This window comes from Papaver somniferum, chromosome 2, assembly GCF_003573695.1.
Source record: "Papaver somniferum cultivar HN1 chromosome 2, ASM357369v1, whole genome shotgun sequence".
NCBI lineage: Eukaryota > Viridiplantae > Streptophyta > Magnoliopsida > Ranunculales > Papaveraceae > Papaver > Papaver somniferum.
Window position 1 is genome coordinate 114,031,061 of NC_039359.1, and position 23,921 is coordinate 114,054,981.

At 37.7% G+C, this 23,921-nt stretch overlaps 1 protein-coding gene across 5 annotated transcripts; it reads right to left on the reverse strand.

The window, feature by feature from the left end:
- Positions 1-1,920: 1,920 nt before the first annotated feature.
- On the reverse strand, positions 1,921-4,536 carry LOC113348858. Of its 5 annotated transcripts, none has more exons than XM_026592748.1 (7): positions 3,996-4,536; positions 3,503-3,643; positions 3,296-3,404; positions 2,860-3,184; positions 2,652-2,767; positions 2,439-2,523; positions 1,921-2,308 (listed from the first exon to the last, which is right to left on the reverse strand). In XM_026592748.1, exons 1-4 carry the CDS (start codon positions 4,479-4,481, stop codon positions 3,177-3,179), a joined length of 744 nt encoding a protein of 247 aa, XP_026448533.1. In that variant the 5' UTR covers positions 4,482-4,536; the 3' UTR covers positions 1,921-2,308; positions 2,439-2,523; positions 2,652-2,767; positions 2,860-3,176. The 5 variants fall into 5 exon arrangements, with proteins under 5 accessions (XP_026448533.1, XP_026448531.1, XP_026448530.1 ...); XM_026592746.1 differs by having other exon boundaries at positions 3,030-3,184; positions 3,291-3,404; XM_026592745.1 differs by having other exon boundaries at positions 2,917-3,184; positions 3,291-3,404.
- Positions 4,537-23,921: the final 19,385 nt, after the last annotated feature.

Here is a 23,921-nt window from a genome sequence, read left to right on the forward strand (position 1 = left end):
AAATATTTTAAGAAAAGAGCTATGAACATTATGGAAAAGGGCAAGACAAGTGAACGGGATATGAAGAAAAAAGGACCGATGTTACACTCTCCACCAACCCAACCTACTCCGACGGAACCGAGCTAACCAATTCAACGAGACGTGAAGCTAAAGGCTCCAATTGATGATACACCACCTCTTGATGATACACCCCCTGTTTGTGATAAAAGGTTTTTGGAAGAGCTACCTCCTTACATCAGAGATTACGTCATATCCACCCATGACGTCCCTCCGGATGGTAATTGCGGTTTCCACATTGTCGTACAACAAATAGGGCATTTCACCGAAGGTGCCAAGCTATATAATGATAATCAAATCACTTATGTCCGTCAAAAGTTGTTGATGAATCTACATAGATTTAAAAAAAAATGCGAACCAACCGAACATAATGGACAAAGTTCGGTTTTATCATAACTCAACATATTGTGCAAACAAGCATAGTTCGGTTACAAAATTCAACAAACATATTTTGAGTAATAAGGGTGAAGTTCGGTTGCAAAACAGTTTTAACATTTTTTTGCGAAACAACCGAACTACCAGTTCGGTAAGCTATCTCTAAATTTCATGAAACCGAATTGTTCTTCATATCAGGAAGTTCGGTTAGACAACTAAGGTTTTTTTGAAACTCATTCTAACCGAACAACACACTGTAACTTCCATTTGAACCCTATTTTTGATGATTTCTATACGATTAAACGAGTCAAAATCAAATTAAAAGTAATGGGTTTACATAAAACTACCTGCGGATCTTTGCCATGGCAGTTTCAGGGTTCTTCGGGCCTCTATTGTAGCCGATTATGACTTCATTTTCCGGTTCCACTTCTTTATGAATCTCAAAATCACTTGGCTGATTTGCTAGATGTCCTAATGGGGGAACTGTTCCTGGGAGTCAGTTGGTTTTCTTTCGACGAACCATTCTTATACTCGATTGATTAATCGACGATGAAAATTTTATGAATCGACGATTAATCGATGAAGACGATGTTGAAAGGAAGAAGAATAATAAATTTTTTTCTCCTCAAAAACAGTTTGTGCGGCTAGATTAGATTAGGGGGAGGGTCTGATTTTTTGTTTTTGTTAATAGATTAGATTAGGTTAAATTTATATTTTGGTAGTTATTAGTTTAGTTATAATCTCATTTAAAGTTAGGGGCAAATTAGTAATGTCTACACTTTAGGACATCCCTTATAAGTATAGGGTAGATGGCCTTATAAACAATGGTCCCCTCAAAAAAAAAGCTGGTCCCCGAAAAATCGTTCATTTATAATTCCATGGGATTATAAATTCTGGGATTCGTATAAATTCCTTGTGTGTTTGGTAACTCAATTAAAATTCCCAAGATTTATAGAGTTTTTTTGTATTAAAATCTTTGTACCGTTTGGCATTACCCTCAAATCATATACATGGGATTCAGAGTTAAAAAAAGCGGGTCCATAAAATCCCTTGATAAGTTTCCCAACAAATCTTAGGGGGAGGGGTCGGACTCCAATATGGATGATTTGTTGGAAAACTGAATCTCCTTTAAAATTCTACCAAATCCCCTGGATCCATAAATTCTATCTTTAAAATTCTACATCCAAACCCCCGGTTAATTCATTCAAACTTTCTAGTGTCAGAAGAGATAGCAATATTGTAGCTGATACCATCTCTAAGAAGACAAAAGTTTAGATTTGAGGAAAAACATAATGTACCTCCTTGGATTACCTCTCTGGTTAACAGAGATAAAACCGCTGTTACTTCTTATGTTACTTGTTAAGTTTTAACGAGTTCCTCTTTTATCTAAAATAAATCATGTAACACGTAAACTAGGACGAAGGGAGTAAATAGCTACTAGCTGATCATTGAACAAGGAGTTATATTTCCAATCCAACAAAAGAGAGACTGAGATATAAAATTATTGAAAATGAACTAAGAATTTGTTGTTGTTCACAGTTTCAAATAAACTAAATTATTATTTGACGTTTTGACTATGTGGTTACAACTATTAGTTACAGACTAACTGATAGACATGTACTTGTATTGTGATTTGCTACTCAAGGGAACATTTAACAGCACTTGCAACTCTACAATTATGACAATGTGAGCAAATACAGATGTGTAAAAGACGACATACATACTTTCTAGGGGATGAAATTTAAGTAGTGGGTTTGTCTGTCCAGTCTTACTTCCAGGATATTCTATTTCTGACTTCACATCACCCGAGCTGCATTGATGGTCTTCGCTCTCTAGGCAACTCCAGACCATACAACATAATCCCATTTCATCATTCCTGATGAGGCAAATACGAAAAATCAGAACAAATTAGTGAAAGGAAATCAATAGTACCCTTTTAAAGGTAATAATGTTTTCTTATTAAAACTGTTGATTCAAAGTTAAAGAGCTTCAATATCATATAATACCTTAGGAAGATCGACTGACTGTGATACAGGTATTGTCTCTAGGGATGCTTCGGCTACCCTTCCTTCCGATTTCTCATTCGAATAGCTAACAAAGGAAAAGGGATAATCAGACTTTGATATGGAAAACATCCTTCAGAAGGAGTGTGAAGGTTCCTTACGCGAAAAGGGATAAATTAATTCTTCACACAAAGAAGAATTAAATAAGATACTTACGTGGACAGTATAGTTACTCATACTAGTTCAACGCAGTCAACCCAAAGAAGCCTTTGTTCTAGTGGGACCACACCATAGGTAATCAGATGGGCAAAAGGCCAGAGCTTCCACCCAGCCTAAAAATCATGCACATGAAAAACCTCCTTAAACGATGTGATTCAATAAGCGAATTCTAATAAAGCAAAAAAATTGCATAAATCATTTGAACCTCATGAATTATAGATAAATAAGTGACACAATGACGCTGATGAGATCAGAGGAAAACCCAAGTTGAGTTGAGCGTTAGCCAGCTAGGTCCACCAACAGGGCACGAATATCCTTCATATTTACCGAACCTTTTGTTTTGTTGAAAAATGGTAAAGACAATGAAACCCTTACTGTTAACATGGGCCAGAAGGTTGCGCTCAGTTCGCCAATAATCGTAGTTGGGGATTCGAAACGCAACAATCCTAATACCGTAAAATAAATGCTGTTCCAAACAGCCGACCACACGGTTTGATCAAATACAACTTTAGCAGGGACAACTCACCAGTCTTGGAAAGGAAAAAGAGCCAGACACAACAACAAAGATTGTTATCAGACTGGTTATCCTCCAAAAAGTTGATCTGAAACTTTGAATTGAAAATCAAGTATAATAACCTCACAGAATTGGTAGTAATAATGAGAAAGCGAGCCGTGAAGAGAGAACCCAACAATGCCTGATCTGAACATACGTGCTCGGTCAAATTCAAAAATTGGTTTCCCTTCATAGCACTACAAAAAAGTAAGGAGATAAAATATGACATTAAGCAAAAAATTTAGTGGCTTTATAAGTATGAATAGAAACCTTAGATTTTGAAAAGCAGGAGTACCTGTGCAATCCAATCACCTAAAGTGTAGACTACCCCACTTATCATCATTTTAGCTAAGACAGGGTTTGTTTTAAGAGCCTCTTCATAAGCAATCCAGTTGTGCTGGGGTGCATATCTTAGTATCTCAAATAGTGTCCATCCCTAAGCAACCACATTGGTAAAAAAAAATATCGCAAATGTTAGTTCTGTGATCATTGTCAAACTTTTGGTCCAACTAGCATCCAGAGATACGACCCAGAACTCTAGTTGATGGTTCCAACTTCTAACGGCATTAGCTACCATCTCTAGTTTTCTACTATCTAAGAAAACATACAGTTTAAATCATTGTCAACCAGAACTCTAAGCAATTTAAAAGAATGACAGAACAAAGCAAATTCCTAGAACCAAAGGAAGGAACAAAATTTAGTTGCTTATATTCCAGAAATGATCTTAATCTCAAACACCAATACAAGTATATAACCAATCAAGAAAAACACAAACTAAATTTTCTCACCTGCCAGTAATCCTTGTCAATTGTAAGCAATTTGGTGATAGCCAAAGTTCCAGCAGCAAGAACAATTGTAGCATTAATTGACCTATCCATCAACTTCTCAATATCCTCTTCTTGTTTCTCCTCCTCCTTTCCCTCTAAACTAATAACACTAGAAGAAGAAAACCCTTGCATTTCTCCACCTCCAAACGAAAGCATTCCATCATTAACAAGCAAATCTACTTGATTCATTTTCTCTACTTCCATTTCTTTTTCAACCATAGCAACCACCTCATCTTGTGGATCACTACTATGAACTGGAATCACATCAAACTCATCTGTTTTAATTGCCCTAAAACCCCAATCTCGTCTATTTCCTTTTAACAAACACAGATTCTTGTGATATTTACAGAAACTTTGAGATAAACCCTTAACTGGAAGATTCAACGAGGGTTTAAGTTTTGTTAGTGGATTAATCCTATGAACTACAAAGCTGTTTACAGAAGTCATGGCAACTGAAAGTTGGTAAGAGTTGAGAAGAGAAATTGTCTTCTCCCCAACTCTCTCCAAGTGAAAGAATGTCAATGATGGAGAGAAGAATTTTACACCTTACGCTGTTGGTTAATAACTTAATAGCCGTTGGATTCTTCAGAAACTCCAATACAATGCGACGTGCCTTTCATCTGGGTATTCCTGAACATTGTAAGGTTTGTGGATGCTGAACATTGTAGTCCACAACACTAACGATATATGCGCTGCAAAAAATTGTTAATGGGTCCATGTTTTAGACCACAAACGTTAATCTTTAGTGAAAATTATGTAAGGTTTGGATATATGTCCGATCTTTGTTGATAGATTTACAGTTTCACTTCCATCTGCCGTGTAATTAGTTAGTCCGTATGTCACCTGGTTTCTTTTCCTGTAGTTGCACTGGATTGCAGAATGTGGTGTTTGGCTTATTCTCTCCTTTATTTCATCAATCATGTTAGATATATACCATGATGGTACAACAAGAGAGGTTACGATCTGAAGCAGATTTTTAGAGTTTGTTTCAGATTGATTTTTTGACCATTTCCTTTCTGTTGCGGTTCTATATGCTAGTAGCAAAGCCTAAGCTATTAAAGCAGTCATGATTCCTAGTGGTTGCGCCATTGCGATTATAATTTTTGTCTCTGGTCCCTGCAAATGAATCTTGCACCTGCCATACCGAGATGTCCTCTTACAGCCCGCCAGTGTTGATATTTATCCAATCCATCAGAGGGGTGGACCAACCGGCTAATATTGTCGACGTTGTTTTGCTTCCTGCTAACTGGTTATAAGATGGTGAATCGCCCGACAGTACAGGAGGTAGGGCTTCCATAGCCCACGAGTATTCTTGTTGCTGTTTTAAAGCTCTAGTTATATATTCTATGAAGTTGTCTGGGTTTGGTTGTATATTAGGTCATTCTTAGCTAGCCATAATGACCAGAAAAGAAAACAAAACGATGTAAATGTTGATATTGGAGATGGCTCTTGTATGAGATGAGAGATGGATGTTTGAGGAGTTATGGCGATTGTCGAACGATGGTTGGAATTTGGAATCGCTGAGAGCCGAGTGAGTAAATTTTTCCAGGATGTGACTGCGACCGGGCAGTGAAGGAGCAAGTGAGTCGCTGATTCTATATCGGAGTTGCATCGAGGGCAAAGGTTGGTGTTGGTTGTGGTTTAAGATAGAGAAGGTCGGTAGACCTTCGTTAATTGCTTTCCACAAGAAAATCTGAATTTTTGGTGGACATGGTAAGGTCCATAGGAATTTGGTAACAGGAAGGGGTTTTTGATACAGTTGCTTAACTTCTTGTGTTAGGCATTTATATCCAGAAGCTGTAGTGTATTTTCAAGATTTTGAATGCGGCCAAATGATTGTATCCTGGAGGATATCTTTTGGTAGGTGGATTTTTATGATTATTTATGTTGCAAGAGGAGGTAGGTGTCTTATTTTATCATGCATCCAGTTATGAGTCACAGGATCAATGATATCTGCTACCGTCTAGATGGGGTAGCATTGCGTCTGGTCAAAGTTCAGAAAGAGAGGGATCCAATTAGCCTGGACCAGGGTTTGTAGTCCATTTCCAATGCGATGGACTGGAAGCAAATGTTATGGTGATTTTGCCTTGTAGAATAGGTTGTTGCTTAAGATATTTATCACTTCAGATACTTCCTTAGATGGTGACAGGTTGATCATGTAAGCTCCATATTCTTTTTCATGAGAAGTGTCTTATTATTGTCATTACTTTTCTTATACCTAACCCTCCGGTTTGGTTAACTTATACCAACCAATAGGATGGAGTTTTTTAACTGAAGAATCGTGTTCCCAGAAAAATTCCTTTGTGATGCGATCAATTTGTTTGTGAACATTGTTGGGAAAAAGTTGTGTTTACATAAGATGGTTTGATATAGGTGTTAAGGAAGTTTTTATGAGTACCAACCTTCCTGCAGGAGTTAGACATTTTGTCATGCATCCTTTAGCTTTTCGCGCCATCCGTTGCAAAGGTGCGAAGATGAGTTTAGATGATCTCCCTTGTTTGAATTGGACCTCTAGATATGTAGGTGTATTGGATGTGGTTGGCATACCAAAATATTGCAGATTGTTCACTTCGTGTGAGTCTAATCTTGGATGATGAACAATTACAGATGTGAATGTGTTAATAACCTGGCCTGCTGAAGAACTGTAGGATTGGAGTAATTTCTTGAGATGAATGTTAATTTCGGTCAAAGATTCGTAAGTGATGAGGAGGTCATCAGCATACATTAAGTGCATAATGGAAGGGGATTTTTGAGATATGTGAATACCTCCTACTAGCTTCTGGTTTTGAAGGTTTCCCAAGTTTGTAGATAGGATTTCCAAGCGAATTATGGAAACATATGAAGATAGAGGGTCTCCCTGTCTAATACCTCTTATTGGGTTGATATATCTATGCGGTGTGCCATTTATGTTGATCGAGTAAGTTACTGTTGAGACACGGAACATGATATAATCCACAAAGATGGTCGGAAATCCAAGCTTGGTGAAAGAAATTTTGATGAAGCCCCAGTCTAAGCTGTCATAAGCTTTTTGAATATCTAATTTGAGAGCTATTTTTCGGGTCTTTGGTGAGGCTTGATGATCTGATATGGTGGAATAACTCTCTAGCACTCGCTATATTATCATGTACTAACCTTTGTGGAACAAAGGGACTTTGATAAAGGCTTATTAAAAAGGGTAGGAACGGTTGAATTCGGTTGATTATAATTTTAGTAATAATTTTGTAAGTGACATTGCAGAGGCATATTAATCTGAATTGAGAAGGCTTTGATGGATGGTCCACCTTAGGTATTAGTGTGAGGTTTGTGTGGTTCATGAGTGGGTGAATATTAATGGAATTGAAAAAGCTGCAGACTATAGAAATTAATTGTAAGTGAGTGATCTCCCAAAAAACTTTGAAGAACTTACTTGTGTAGCCATCTGGGCCCGGGGCGCTCTCAGAGTTTATGGAGAAAATAGCTTGCTTGATATCCGCTGGAGTTACCTCCTTAGTAAATAGAGTCGCTTGCCTGGAAGTTAATCTTGGGGTGATTGCCGTGAAAAGATCGCCATCTATCACAGTGCTTGGAGCTGTATATTTCTCTGTATATTGGTCAAGAATGAGTTTGATTACGCCATCCTTATTACTGATCCAATTATTTTGCGGATCCCGAAATTGTTGAATATTGTTGCAGCTTATATGAATAGTTTCTTTAGTGCGGAAGAAAGTGGTGTTGTTGTCACCTGATTGGATCCATTGAATTCTGGATCTGTGCTACCAATATGTTGCGTGATATTTGAGCAGGGTCGTGTGTTGACTTCTGAGTTTCTTTTCTTGATGTACCCAATATTCCAATTCATTTCCAGTTTGAGCAGCACAATGATGATGTGTTAACTTTGTTTGTGTTGTCGATTTCTTGATCATATTAGGAAGATGGCGAAGGTTTCTTTATTATATTCAGAGAGCGTTTTACTGGTTGTAATGAGCTTTAGTTGAAGGTCCAAGGTAGATTCCATATCATGTTGTGGTATCCAAGCAGATTCTACCACCTGCTTGATATGTGCGTGAGTGGGGCAAATATTCTCAAATTTGTAACTTTTGGTTCCCTGCCAGTAGATTGCTTTTACTTGCACTAGGACTGGGGGATGATCAGATGCAATCCTCGGGAGATGAGTAACGGCTGCATGAGGGTTGGAAGTGCGCCAATGCTGAGTGCCCAGGGCTCTATCCAGGCGCTCCAAAATATTATCTTTCCATAGTTGGTTATTTGTCCATGTGAATGGATCACCTCTAAATCTCAAATCTATAAAGACCATCTGATCTATCATTGTGAGAAAAGGGTGAGTCTGTGCATAAGTTACTTTCCTTTCTCCCCTTTTACCCCAAATTGATCCAGGATGTCGTTTAAATCTCATAGTAAGATCCAAGGTGTAGTTGGGTTGATATTGGAGAATATTGTTGGAAAGTCGTTCCAGAAGTCCTTCCTAACATCCTGATGCGGCGGGCCATAAATGCACGTACAAATCCAGGGTTGTTCAGGGGGTGGTGGAGTAATAATTTCATGAACATATCTTTGCGATTGAAGTAGCACCTGAATATTGAGGTTGTTATTACATTTTAGGCACAGTATTCCCCGTCTTCCAATCTTAGGGACAGTAAAATGATTTTGGAATTGTAAGAATTATGCTAGGCCTCTCATGTGATTTTAATTTTCTAAGGTTTCAGAAAGAAAAGGGATATTGGGTTTACCAAACCTCGTTTGGTTAATTACTTGAAAATTCCATGCTAGTATGTTCATTATTATCAAAACTATAAAGACAGAGTTTATAGATTATGGGTTGTACAATGGAATGTGAGAGGTGTTTTAGAAAAATATGACAAGCTAAAATAATAGCCAAAGGAATTATTAACTAATTGCGATAAGAAGTCGAGAGGAAAAGACAAGCTAAACCATGAGTAGGTGATTGTTTATAAAGGTGAAAAAGAGTTGTCGTACATGTGCCATGGGTAGACTAGTCCGATAGGATCCAAGAGAGCAGCCAGAAATCAATATATGTAATGGGTAGAATAAACATAAATTATCGGGGCAAAAATCAGCGGGAAAAACTAAATTAAGATAAGCTCATACAACACTTCTCGTCAAAAAAGAAAGAAAGATGTACTTCAATAAATTAAAGGATAATCATCCTCGCGTTTTTAGGGGCCACCCAAAAAAATTTAGGGGCCAACAATAAAACAAAAAAGGTCACCCAAAGGAAAAATATAGTCAGTCCTTATCTCGCGTAATTCGTAATAGCAAAATTACCCTTATATATTCGGAGGATATGATAACATTTTTATCCTCCGATTTCAATCGGAAGCCAAAATATTACCCAGACTTCCGATTGTAGTCGGTGCAGTATTAGAATGATTTATGTTTCATTTTTTCCATTTCTTTTTCATTTTTGAGTTGTTAGAGTTATAGAGAAGAAGGTGAAGGAAAAAAGGGAAAACTCATTTTATCACTACAAAAATGGATGGATATGAAGAAGAAGGTGAGAATCATGGCGAAGACGATTTGGGGTATATGTTGAATGATCCAAACTTTTGTGGAGAGGAAAACCTAGACGACCCTTTCATGGAAGAAAATGGAGAATCGCCTGATATTGAAGCTAACGATGCATGTAAAACACAGGTATTGTGTTAAGAAACTCAAATACTCGATTTGCATGCGTTTGTGTGCTTTTGTAAACAAGAAAAACCGATTATTGCATGCATTGAATGCCATGAACTACCCAGATTCGGTAGATAATTTCTCGAATAAACTTACGAATATAACACACAGAGTACCAAATATGTATATTCGGTAGTTCCAAAATAGTGGTTTTCCAAAAAATATCTACATTCGGTAGTTATGTAGAGTTATTTACCCCCGAATGGCCCCAAAAACGAATTCCTCAAAAAATTTCAAAACTCAGTATTCTCATCCTTTACAATCGGTAATAGTTTAACATTATTTGACTGCCGAATATAACAGTGGCCTCAAAATAAAATTTCCGAAAACTTGAAAATCGGATGTTTATCGATTAAAGTTATCTCCCGGTTATTTATATTCGGCTGTTTTACTATATATTTTAGCTTCCAATTATATCATTTTTTGCACTCAGTAAACTGTGTACATTCATTTGCATAAATCGGGTGTTTTGGGTAACCGATAGGATTCCGAATATAGTATATTCTGCAGTTTGACTTATTTAATAACCTCCGATTATTGTATAATAATTTGTTGCTTTCATATGCAGGCCGTTGGAGAGTTTGTTGATGATTTCTATTTGAGACCCGACACTTCCCTATACTATGCAAACGATTTGGTATACTCATTACTACTTTTTTTTTTCAAAATTTATATGTTAAATGGTTATGCTTATTAGATTTGTTTTGTTTTATGCACATTTAGACATTTGGAAGTAATAAGGAGGCAAAGGAATGACTTATGAACAAGGCAAAAGATAACATGTGCGTGGTAGTTCAAAATAATCATGTTAGTGACACTCGATTTTAAATGATTTGTGAGCGAGGTGGGACGCGAAAGAGTCACGAGGGAAAGAATAGTAAGTACGTACGGAAGACGAATAGGAAATACCGAAGCAATACCAAGAAGATAGGATGCCCATTTAAGATTGTCTTCTATAAGCCCGATGGTATTAAAGGTAAAGAGTATAAAATGTATAAAGTTGATAACGGTTGTCACAACCATGATGATCCGTTGGATTTGATTGGACATGTAATGGTTGCCAAGTTAAAACAACATCAAATACAGACGGTGAGGTCTATGCGGATCCAAAAAGCGAGTGCGATCTTAAGTAAAATAAAGGCGGACGACCCCGACAAATTGTCTTCCTTGTCTACAATTAAGTCGGCCCTAGCAACGATCAGAAGGACTGAATGGGATGGTAGAACGGTCATGCAACAATCGGAGTGGTTAGCGTAGTTACACGGCTACACCTTGAGAAGGGAAGAAAAGGATGGTATAGTGGTTCGTATTTTCTTGGCACATCCCGAAATGATACAATTGGCTCAATGCTTTCATCAAATTTTGTTGATAGATGCTACTTATAAGACAAACATGTATAACATGTCGTTGTTGAACATTGCTTGCCATACTTCGGACAAAAACACGTTTACGATTGCATGGGGTTTAATGGATCATGAGAACAATGTGAGTTTCATTTGGATGTTGGAGACGTTGAGGTCCATTTATAACGGTGATAATTTTCCAAGGGTTATTGTAACGGATAACGATCAAGCCTTAATGCATGCAATATCGGTAGTGTTTCCGGAAGCCCAAAACTTGCAATGTACGTGGCACATTCAATGCAATCTCAAAACCAATTGCCATCATCATTTCCAAGCTAAAAGACCAAGGAAGGGTACCAAGAGGCCAAAGGAAGAGGATGAGCGCATTAGTAAATTAACCGTGGAAGAACGTAAGGAAGAGGATAGGTTATTTGAAGAAAAGTGGAAGGAGGATGGAATTATTTGGAAAATGTTCATGAAAGCATGGGTCAAAATCGTTTGGTCGATGACCGAGGAAATTTACGAATGTAACTTGAAGAAATTTGAGGATGAATACTGCACGGACTACCCAAAACCGGTTGAGTATTTTTATGGGTTGTCTGTTCCTTTTTTGTATTTCTTCTTCCATTGCTGCAATTGATGTAGTTGTTCGCTTGCATCTTCGAAGTATGTTTACGATCGATGATGGACTTGCCATTGAAAAGGTTTTTCATTCTGATTTTTTACTCAATAATAACTGAGAGGGGTTACCCTCCTTATATAGATTAGAGTTCCAACGGCTCTAATTTTTGAAAATATGGCCGTTGAGGTTTCGTATCAATGATGCACTACAATCGGTTGCTAACGATACAAGTATTTCCTACGAAAAGGACATTCGGTAGCGAACTTAAATTTTTATCTACCGATTAGGTTGGTATTTCTAAACACGACTATATTATTCGAAGGCTAATTTTTTTTTGTAAAGTCCCGAATGTACGATGGCCCAAAAATCAGAATTTGGGAAAAACTGATACTTTTCAAATTTTGAACTTGCAATAATCGGAAGTCAACTTAGTTACCCAAACTTCCGAATATGGGTTGTCTAACCTTCTATATTGGCCCTTGGAACCACCTAGAGCCATGCCATGGTTTGTTTTGAACTTGTAATATTCGAAGGATAATTTTTTTTTGTAAAGTCCCGAATGTACGATGGCCCAAAAATCAGAATTTGGGAAAAACTGATACTTTTCAAATTTTGAACTTGCAATAATCGAAAGTCAACTCAGTTACCCAAACTTCTGAATATGGGTTGTCTAACCTTATATATTGGCCCTTGTAAAGTCCCGAATGTACAACACAAATCATTGTCATTTATCTGCTCTTCTTTACTTTACGACCGTGACTACCTCCCAGTCCTGCACGACCACGGATTTGAGCACCTTCAGTTGGAGCATCTTCAGTTGGAGCACCTTCAGCGCTCGATGAAGATCGAGTTCTTTTACCCGTATTTGATACTGCCACCTTGGGAGAATGCCTCTTCGTGACTTTCTCCCCAAACTGGGCAGCATAATCTTCGTTATCCATATTGTCAACTAGGTCTCTAGCCTCTTTGATCTTCTCAGCTGGCATGGGATCTCCGCTCTTCAGGCATGCAGTTAACATTTTGGAAACACGCTTGAACCTATTCACCTGTTTTTTATACGTAATGACATAACATCAAACGGTAATTACCTAAGATTTATAGGAATAATATAAAACGAGCAAAAATATAAGAACACGCACCAGTCTATCATAACCAGCTGGTTTGTCTTTGATGATAAAATTATAACTTGAACCCGCCGCAGTAGTGTTGGATTTGATTTCACGGATAACCAAAGGATGTGATACGTTGTTATACCAACTCATATAGTCTGGAGAATTTTCATCACCTCGGGTGGTTCGTCTACCAGTGTCGATAATGAAGTCATTCCTCTTATCCCAGTTATCAAGAACAGTAGGTGGGCCTCTGTGAACAATCGTGAGATTGTCACCACTAGAAGAGCACAACTCCAACTCCAATTTGTAGTAATCCCCCATTTCCTCCACATGTTGATGTTGTATATACCCGTGTTGTCGCATCACCCTAGAGGGGTTATACATCACATATCCTGTGGGGTGCCACAATGGTCCAAAATAAAGGGACAAGTCCGACCGAACATTTATATGCCCACTGGCTCGATCTTCCTTGTATGGATCGAACCATACGTCCGAGGCCTTCAATTGGTCCAAAATCTCCCTCATGCGAATCAACTGCTGCTCTTTTGTCCTAGAACGGTTGTCTTCAAATATATACTTTGTTCCTCTAGGAGTACCTTTTCACCACCCCGGGTTCTCTCCGGCCAACTTCAGGATAGGGAAGTGGTCATAGATCCATGCCTATATACATAAGAAACCAAGTTTTAGTAAATAGATTGTGTATATTCGGTAGTAATTTCCAAACATTATTTCCGATTATATATAATCGAAAATAAAACTAAGTACCTATCCACCGAATAATCAACATTCGGAAATAGATATGGATCATATCTTAACGAATATGCGTCATTTGGAGTTCAGTAACCTCTAGTTTTTCTTGCCTGTATATTCGGTTCTAATATCAAAAGTATATTTCCGATTATATATAATCGGAAAAAAAAAAGTACCTAGCCACCGAATAACCAACATTCGGAACAAGAGATGGATCATTTCGTACCGAATATGCGTCATTTGGATTTCAGTAACCTATAATACTTTGGCCTATATATTCGGCAGTAACTCCCCAAGACTAAACTCTAATTCTAAACAATCGGAAGTAAAACTAAGCAACATGTTTCCGAATATGCATAGTTTGGAGTTATGAATATGCATCATATGTATTGTCTACCGAATAACTATAGAGTGAGTTATAGAGTTAAAGAAAAAACCTGCAATAGAGCCACGTTCCCGGCAACTTGGCAGGTTCCTAGCCTCGAAGCCTTTCTCAACTCTTCCATCAAGAATGCTAGGCATGTCGTGCCCCAAGAATAGTCACCGACTTCATGAAGAGGATCCAAAAGTTGTATAAGTTTGGCGTCGATCCGGTTGCCAGAAGTATTGGAGAATATGACACATCCCAATACACAAAGGAGATATGCGGTGGCAGCGTGGTGATGAGTGCTAAAAAGTGCATATTTCTATATATTTTTCTTGGCATTTAACTCATCTTTTGTGCATTAATTCTACATTTTATCCCATATTCTGTATTTTCATTGTTTTCAAGAATAAATATTTTTATTAATTAATTTTGTATTTTTAGGTAATAAATAAAGTTTGGATGAATAGCGGAGCGAAAAGAGCAGAAAAGTAGTGAAAAGCCGGGAGGAATTACACAAGGAAGCCGCGAAGAATGTTGTGCACAAGACCAAAAGGCTAGAAGTGGGCTTGAAGAGGAAGAATTGTTCTTAAAGAAGATATGGGCTTGGCATACCCAAGGCCCAAAACCCTCACCCAAAATCCATAACCCACTTCTCATGTAGCCGTCAGATTGGATCCATATCATCATCTTCCTGACCAACACTACAGCACCTAACTCCATCTCACGTCGTTAGTTTCGTTGTATCTCTTCATCCGACGGTCGCTGAAGGCTATGTTCCATCTTATCGTTGGATGCATTTCAGATGTATCGATCAAACGCCTATCACTCGCCTAACATCGAAATCTGATGAGCCCGCCTCACACTCGAACAACCTAACCCTATACCCATCGCCAAACACTCCCCTCCTTCTTTCCATCGACTCCATCTTCTCCATTCCATCTGCAGAGAAAAACTCTGCCACCACCATCGCCTCCGCCACCAACTCCATCTCAACCACCACAACCACCAACACGAGTTCTCATATCAGCCAACAACTACACCCCATCATTCTCCTATCCCCTAGCCACTCATTACATCAACCCCTCAACCTATTCTTCCCACTGAAACCCTAGTTTTAGGGGTTGATGAAATTAGTGAGCTAGAAAGGCAATTGAAGGCATGGGAAGACACAGAAGATGCAATAGAAGAATGGGTCGACGTTATTGAGTGTTTTCAGAAAGTAGGTATGATTTAATTTTGATTTCTTTGAAACCCTAATTCTGATATTTTGGGGATTCTAGGGTTAGACGTGTGCAACTATAAATTGAGACCTTGGGTTGTTGTATAACACATCTCTGGACTAGCCAGTGTATCCCCATGAGGGCTGGACTAGCCAGTTCCTCTTGGGTAGATTTTTCTTCCCTGTTTTGTATTTGTAGATTTAATTTTAATTTTCAATTTTAATTACAAATTCAGTTTTAGTTTATCTTGTTTCAATTCAGTTTGTTTTATGTTTTAATTCACATTTCATTCTAGTTCACATGTTAGTTTGTAGTTCTCTGTTTAGTAAATGTTTTTTTTTTGTTGCTGTTATGTGAGCTCACATGTGTATGTGTATAGCTAGGCTGAGATGATGCCTTAAGTCACTGTTAGTGGTGGAATGTTAGGTTATAATTCATGTAAATAGAATTGATTGAGAAATGGAGGAAATTAGTGCTCAACTGTGCTTGTGATTGATTGTGCTGTCAAAAGACAGTCAATGCTAGGAGTAAACAGTTGAGCAAGCTTTTTATCTTTCCATTCCATTTATGTACGCCCTGGAACATAGGCAGGCTTGAACCTTCACCTAGCTCCATTAGGGACAGGGATTTAACATAGAATTACACTATCTGGCTAGGTCACAAGGTGGATTCATTACCTAGTTGTGTTGTTTCTCTGTTTTGTATCTGTAGTTTTGCTCCCCTGCCATTGCCCTTGGCTTAGGCCTTGGTTTGCAACTGTCTTGATTTATCACTACCACATTGCCACTACCATACCATTGTATATGCCACTGTCACCTTTAACTCACCTTGTATAGGCCCTGTTTTGCTCTCTTTACTTCATTGTGTCATTGTCACTCATTGCATTTAGATTAACTAGCTTAGGAATGCTTCAATACACCCCAAGTCCCTGTGGAATGACCCTGTTCTTGCACACAAGCTACAACTGACCCTGTGCACTTGCAGGTATCACTGTAGGCATCCATTTATTGTCTTATTTTCACATCTTTAAATGCCTACCACGTGGTTCACTTGCGCATCAGTTACCGTTCCATTCTTTTCCTTCTCCAAGGTGCCTCGGAACATATTCATCAAAGATGTAATGTTGATCTGTCTTGTTCTGTAACTTGCATGCCTCCTAAACTCTGCTGTTGTTGTCTCTTCATCCCAACCTAAGCACTTTTTAGTGAGAGCATAAAGTTGTGCCCAACTTAACTGCTTTGTGTAGTTAAACTTCACAGTTGTGCCTTGGTCGGGAAGGTTAAGAATCCGCACAACATCATCCGGGGTAATCGCCATCTCCCCAAACGACATATGGAAAGTATCGGTCTCAGGATACATTCTCTCCACGAACGCCGATATGGCCACACGATCATGTTCCAACAATGAATTCTCGGCGGCATTAGCTAACCCCGAGTTAGCCACAATTGACTTGAACCTTACGCAAGCATTTTTGTTGGTGCGGCGGTAGGTTTGAATAGACGGACCGCATCTTGATGATCCTATTAAAGTACATAAAAAAATCCTTAATACAAATATTACGATATAACACATAGACAATACATTAATAAAAAATAGTAATTTTATTACCTCGGTTTCGTATATTTCTCTGGCCCATGAGTCTCTGTATCCAAATAGCAATTTTCCTCCATCCGGCGGTAGCCCAAGGATTGTGCCTGCTGGAATACCCTTCTTCTTCAAGTGCTGAGGTACAAGATGTGATGCTTTCCTAGCAATATCCTTCTTTACACCATCTTTTCCTTTTTTGGCTTTTTGGGTACCACTTGGTTGTCCTTCTTCTTATACTCTTGGCACTGGATCAACTGGTTCAATTTCATGGTGGGGTGTAACTTGTGGAGCAGTTGGTTCTGCACTTTGTTGAGTGGCTTTTTCAACACTTGGTTGCACCCCTTGTTCACTGCCTTGTTGTTCTACACTTTGTTCAGCACTTGGTTGCACTCCTTGTTGACTCCTTTGTTCTTGTAAGCTTTGTTGAGCACTTGAATTATCTTTGGCACTCCTTTCCCTCCTAGCACTAGCTGTCACTTTCTTCCTTCTTTCTCGACTTTGTCTAAACAACAAAGAAAGGAACAATATTTACAAACTATACAATCTGAAGACAAAGTATGGAAATATAACCCGAATATACACATTCGGACGTAAGAAGACACATACTGTTCCCGAATACAAAACAATCGAAAGCTAACTAAATATATTTACAACCGAATATGCATCAATTGGAGTTCAGAAGGTCTAAATTTTTCATCCTACACAATCGGAAGACAAAGTACACAACTATAACCCGAATGAACAAATTCGGAAGTAAGAAGACACATATTTTTCCCGAATGAAAAACAATCGGAATATATTTAAACATGTTTACAACCGAATATTCATCAACTGGAGTTCAGAAACTCTAAAATTTTATCCTACACAATCGGAGGTATAAAACATTATATTGTCTTCCGAATAAATACTGGCCCCAAAATGGGATTTTTCCTATATCAGAAATTTTGAGATTTTTTCAATATATATATATATATATATATATATATATATATATATATATATATATATATATATATATATATATATATATATTCGGTAGTGAGTGTACTTCCGAATACTGTGTGTCTACTTAAATATATTCGAGAGCCAAAAAATTCATTAAACTACCGATTATTACCAGTTTGTATCCAGGAAGATATGACCAACAATATTCGGCCGATAACCATCAAATATTTCTCCCGCATACTGTCGATGTTCTTGAGAAATGAAGAACACGACTACATTCGGAAGTAAATAAGCATGAATATCGCCCGAATCTGGATAAATAACCGAAAACCCTAGAAATTTTTTTCTCGATTCGTCGAATTAAAGCGAAATAAACCCCAAAAATGATAGATTCTTACCTAATTGGGGCCATTTGAAGTTGACGAAGTGTTTGACTATCGGAATCGCCACCACCGACTACATCGACGGGTACTTCTTCTTCGTGTTCTTCACGTTCTTCTTCATTTGCAGCAACAATTTCTTTATTTCTTGCTAAAATCCCAATCTTTGGATCGATACCCCGAGCAACGTTTTTGGTTATAGGTCTGTGGGTTTCATTTCCCTTATCCATTGTTTTATAAACGAATCGACGATGTTTTGATTTTACGATTCGCGGCGATGTTTAGGTTGAACACAAGAACGAGGGAAAGTTTTTTTTTCTTCCACAATCGGAAGATAATATGAAACTGGAAGAAGAAGAGTTGAAATGAGTAGAATTTTTTTTTATTTGGTTTTTATACAGTTTTACCAGAAGGGCATTTATGTAACTTCAATATCATATAGGGTACCCCTTAACCAGAGTCTTTGGCTGGATATAAATTGATGGCACCTAAATCTTTTGGGGTGGTCCCTAAAAACGCGAGGATAATCATAGCAGATGGCACGAATCATAATAAAACAAACTTAGAAGAAAAGCTTCCTATCAAAAGAGGTTTAATTAAAAAGATATACCAAGCCCACGAGACTAAAAAAGTTGAAACCCGATCAAGAGAAGCTTATTAACAGCACCTCCAAACCACTACACTGTTCAGACCTTCTTTTTTTTTTCTCCTCTAGACTACACCGTCCAAACTTGCCGACACAAAATAACATGTATAAAACATAAAATTAGAGGAAAAAGGCGGTTGGTTTCTTCAACGACGACGGCCACGGAAGGGCATTGAGAAATCACACCAAAGTACATACTTTTGAGAAGCAAGTGGATACAAAATAATGATTCGCTAAGAGCATCCACAATCACGATCATAATTAGGGACTATACCCAAATTTGGTCAGGATTGGAAGCGTAGTGGAACAGACTATAAGCATATTTGGTCTGGATTTTAGGGTTTGAGACTAAAACTAGTCGTCAACCCAGACCAAACCCAAGTATAGTGGGACGAAGATATAATGAGCGTATGGTTTAAGCGTAAGTATAAGGGCCGCTTGACAGTGGGGCGTTTATTAAAAGGGCGCTTGAGATGGGGCGGTGATATAAAGGGCGCTTGATTGAGGCGAGAGTATTATCAGCGCCTGATTGGGGCGAGAGTATTATTAGCGCCTCACATCAAGCGCATATACTATCACCGCCCAACATATACAATAATTACTCCCCCAACAAGACGTTTGCTATAAGTCCGCCTGCTGATCGGGCGTAGTATTTCATTTCCGTCTGCTGATTGGGCGTAGTCTTTCATTTCCGTCTGTTGCCAGGCGTTAGTAATACTCACGCCCAACACCAGGCGTTCAAAATACATTCGTCCCATACATACGCCCACAATACCAACGCCTGATCATTGTACGCTCATTGTATATCTGTTCCATTTCATACGTTGTTATTTTGTTCGCCTGACTAAATTTTAGTCTTTCACCACTACGCTTGACCTCTGAAAATGCCAAATAAATTTAGCTTTTGGTATGGCGTTTGGTCTTTAGTCCCGTTTATGATTGTGGTTGCTCTTAAGTGGAGTAATCTAAGAGCACGAATATCCGTAATAAGAATTCGTATTAAGTATAACTGCATAACCCATATCCATTATGTAGGGTCTAAAGTGGAACACGTGTAAAGCACTTACTACAGATCGATGATTGAACTTTAAGAGGTAGTTGGGCACTAAAGAGGCAAACAGAGAAATCAGGAAAGTACTGGACTACTGATAATGACATAAATATTAACGAGATGGAAAAGTGAACAACGAAGATAGAGCGGAAGTCAAGAAAGCTATAGTGTTGGCAAGGGAATGGTTGACAATGATAAATTACTATACAAGAAAAGGGGGACAACAATGTTAGAAATTCACCGGTGTTATCAGTGAAGTAGAGAATTTTATTAGCTGTAATCCATTTATGCAAATTCCTATATAAGAAGCGAGAGTCCAGTGTAGGAAGGGTTGAGTTTTTTGAGGTTTCTCAAGATATTAGAGAAAGAATAGAGTTGTTGGTGAGATTCTTTAATTGTAACATTTCATCATCATAATGATATCATCTTCTCAATAGAGTGAAGTCTCTATGGTTACCAAGGCATAGATGTTTTGTGTGTCCGTCTTATAGTATACATGTGTTTTTCCTTATTATTTATGTAGTTTAGATTTACTTTGTGTTTTGAGATTATACTTTGGGTGTATTGTGGGTTTCCCGTTGTTATATTTTGGCGCTAGAAACAACTCGGAGGAGTAAATGACTAATCCTATCTGAATGGTTTTTCGTTAATGGCTTCAACTTTTAGATTTTCTTTTTGTTGTTCACTATTTTGATTTTAGATCTCCATTTTCTTCACTCTCAAGTTCTGGATCTAATTTTTCACCACTTTCAGATTTCTTAGAGTTGTGTTTTGCTTTTGAAAATTTTAGATCTGACATCTTAGATGTGTGTTTCTTTATTTTTGGTAAACTGACGAAATTTTTTCACATCTCATTAAGTTTTCCTAGGTCGAGAGCATATTTGTTTTCATCAAGCATTTATTTATGGGATATTATTGGATCCATCAACATAGCTATTGATTTACAATTATAATTTTTTTATTAATTTATTTTATTCATTTTAGTATTCATCAATAGAATCGTACAGAATTTTGGTTGGTAGCCTACCAACAAGCTGAGCACCAACACCTCTTTGACTAGCAATACCTAATCTATAGAAAATAAATTTACCTACACCACTACTGACATCATTACTAACTAGAAAATTCTTCAATTTCTTAAAAAAACACAAAGTATCATCACCAAGTTCCCCCAACGTGGTAAAGGATAGGACACCCAAACCATAACCATGCGAAACACATTGATATAAGTATTTGTTATGTTTGCGTAAAACAACATTTAAAATAGCTTGGCCTGGGACACAAACACGAATACCTTCACCTGTGAAGGGCGAGACACCTGTAACATACATACACACATCTTGTCTGTTCTCCCAATTAAGAACAAGAATGTCAGTAGGGAACAAGTCTCTATTATCATCATAGAAAAACCCAAGGGCTGCTTCTTTATGCACATGCACACCAACTTTGTAACAGATGTCAGCGATTACGTCACGTACCAGGTCATGCCGAAATTTGAGCCCAACATCCTTGGAACAATGAAGAGCGTGGTTACCAAAAATATCCATGGGTCTATTACAGCTTGAACATAGGCCATCTTCGACGAACAAGGGAATACCAAGGCGGTAGAAAACTACGGCTCGAAACTATTTTGGTCAAGGCAATGATTCATACCACTAATAGGTACGACTAATAGGTAATCTTGAGTATGCTTAACACGGTTGCACTGCCACAAAATGGAATCCCTTGCAGGCATTGAAAATTGGTTTGTTATTTGCTTCTTAATTGCGTCGAAATAAGTGAATGCCAGGGAGTGCATACAAGGGGGGCAGTATCATCAACACGGTTATCAAAATTTTATTGTGTTGAAATTTGTGTCTAATATAGTGAATAATAAATTTGGAGTTGGTGATATAACCTTTGATATTATATCAGTGATTTTCAGATCTGAAATTGTAGAAGGTACCAATATTGTCACTAATGGAAAAAGTTCACATAACAACAAACCAAAGAAGCAAGCGTGCAGGAAATACGAGAAAAAATAAGCATGTGAATGTAAAAACCTCAAAAACTAGTGAACGCCGTCGCACAGATGATACAGGAGTATCTTAGCAACATTTGAGCCATACTATGGCTAGAGACTGTCTAGAAGATACTAGATGTTGGTCGACTAGTTTGTTTGAATAACAAGACTTGAGGTTTCCTTACTTAGATTATGATTCCTAGTTTAGATAGTTCTAAACCTCATAGCTTTTGAGGTTTCCTAATTTAGATGGGATTCCTAGTTTAGATGAGTTCTAAAACTCATAGCTTTATTTTCTTTTACAACAAGTTTTCACTTATATAAAAGGGAGAGACTTGTAGGCAAGAAAGGTAGAGAAAATCTCCAAGAGAAGAACCCATTGAAGGTTTGTAAAATAGTATTTTTTTCTTTCAAGCAATAAAGAAGAAGAAGTTAGTAGGTGGAGAGAAAAACGAGAGAGAGTGCAGCCATAGTTTTAGGTTTGTAAGAGAGTTTTTCTTTCACAGTTTAAAGAAGAAGAAGTTAAGTAATAGAAGACGAAGCAGTTAGAAGCAACAATTGTGTTATTTACTTTATGTTATTATTCTTTTCTTTGTGTTCTCTTAATCACTTCTACAAAGCAGCACTGACTCTAGGTACCCTTGATCGATTACGTATCAAGTGGTATCAGAGCCACATTCTGACTTCTAGGGTTAGATGTGGTGCATGGACTCAACACGAATTCAGTGTACGCAATCAGGGGGAAGATATTGTTATTATACTAGACACAAGGAAACCTAGAGGAAGTATTAGAATCAAGATGGGAAGTGAAGAAGACGAGAAGAAACTAACATATGAGGACAAGTTTGCTAAACTCGAACTTAAGATACAAAATTTAATAGATACCTTGGTTGCGTTCATGAAAGCAAGTGCTGTCAAACGAAAACCTAAGCGTAGAAAAGAAGAATTAAAGGGAGATGATGAATTCATCCGTGAAGAACTGAACTATGTTCAAGAGACGAAATACGATGACTTTGCGAGTGAAGACAAAGTCATAGTTGATTGGGACTTAACACCAGTCTTGGACTGCGGTCCAGAAGTTGAAGATGAAGAAAACTATACATAAGTTGAAGACGGAATTGTTCTTACATATGATGCTATTGATAACCTTATCAGGGAAGATAAGGAAGTCGTAAACTCTTATAAAGAAGAGTTTGGTGTTGAAGAAGTCTGTAGATAACTTTGCGATGTTTTTCATAAGTTGAAGACAAAGTTACCTCTGTTGGTATTAATCCTTTTATCAAGGAAGACAGTTACGTGGAGAAGAAGCTGAAATTTTCTTTCAATCAGGTTGTATCGACCATGATACACAGGAACATACAGAAATCGTAAGTACCCATATTAACCAAACTCACTCAGTTTATGAGAATCAAGCTACACATCCGATAGATGATTTTAGCTTGAAAACTCAAGCTCGATATACAGTACAAGGTTTATGTACTGTTGAGAATCTTAGTTTAAGAACAGACTATCACAAGGAAGTTGGTAGAGAAAATTACAGAAGTAAGATTCATGGGAGAATTTTACTTAACACCAAGAGAAGTACGTTGATGGGGGAGTTAACAAACTATTGTTTAACTATTCCATCAATATATTACGAAAGTGGCAGTTATGGAACTCAAGTTTCATATATGGAAGAAAGTATTAGTTTGAATTCAGACTGGTACAAGAGGAAATTTTATCACAAGGAAACTTGTGCTGAAAATTATGCAAATAGAATTCGAGGGCGAACTCTCTTGAACTCTAGGAGGAATGCAATGGAAGAAGACTTGGTTGAAAAATTCAGAAATAATGTCACAGCCTATCATGACATTGGTGCTTACGTGAAGGATACTCTCGTTCAGTTACCCACAACAACAGGTAGACGATGAACTATTGAACGTCTAACACCTTCCATTGCTGCATTGGTGCTACGTTTACCAAGTTAGAGAGATGGTTCACAGCACGGAGTTTCATGACATGAAGATTGTTTAGTGCTAACAAATTCGTCGCATACAGTTCTGCCAGTTTTTATTAGTGTTCCTAGAATTGTTTGTGCTACTGGTAAGGCATCATATTATGATTCTCAAAGAAGTATGCATGACATTGGTCTTGTTATCATGATGCTGCATGCTTTTATTATTTCTTTGGTC

Coding starts and splice junctions, on each gene's coding strand:
- LOC113348858 (XM_026592746.1), bottom strand. CDS start 4,481: ATGACTTCTGTAAACAGCTTTGTAGTTCATAGGATTAATCCACTAACA. Junction 3,644..3,995: donor TTGACAAGGATTACTGGCAG/GTGAGAAAATTT, acceptor GTGGTTGCTTAG/GGATGGACACTATTTGAGAT. Junction 3,185..3,290: donor ATTACTACCAATTCTGTGAG/GTTATTATACTT, acceptor TTCCTTTCCAAG/ACTGGTGAGTTGTCCCTGCT.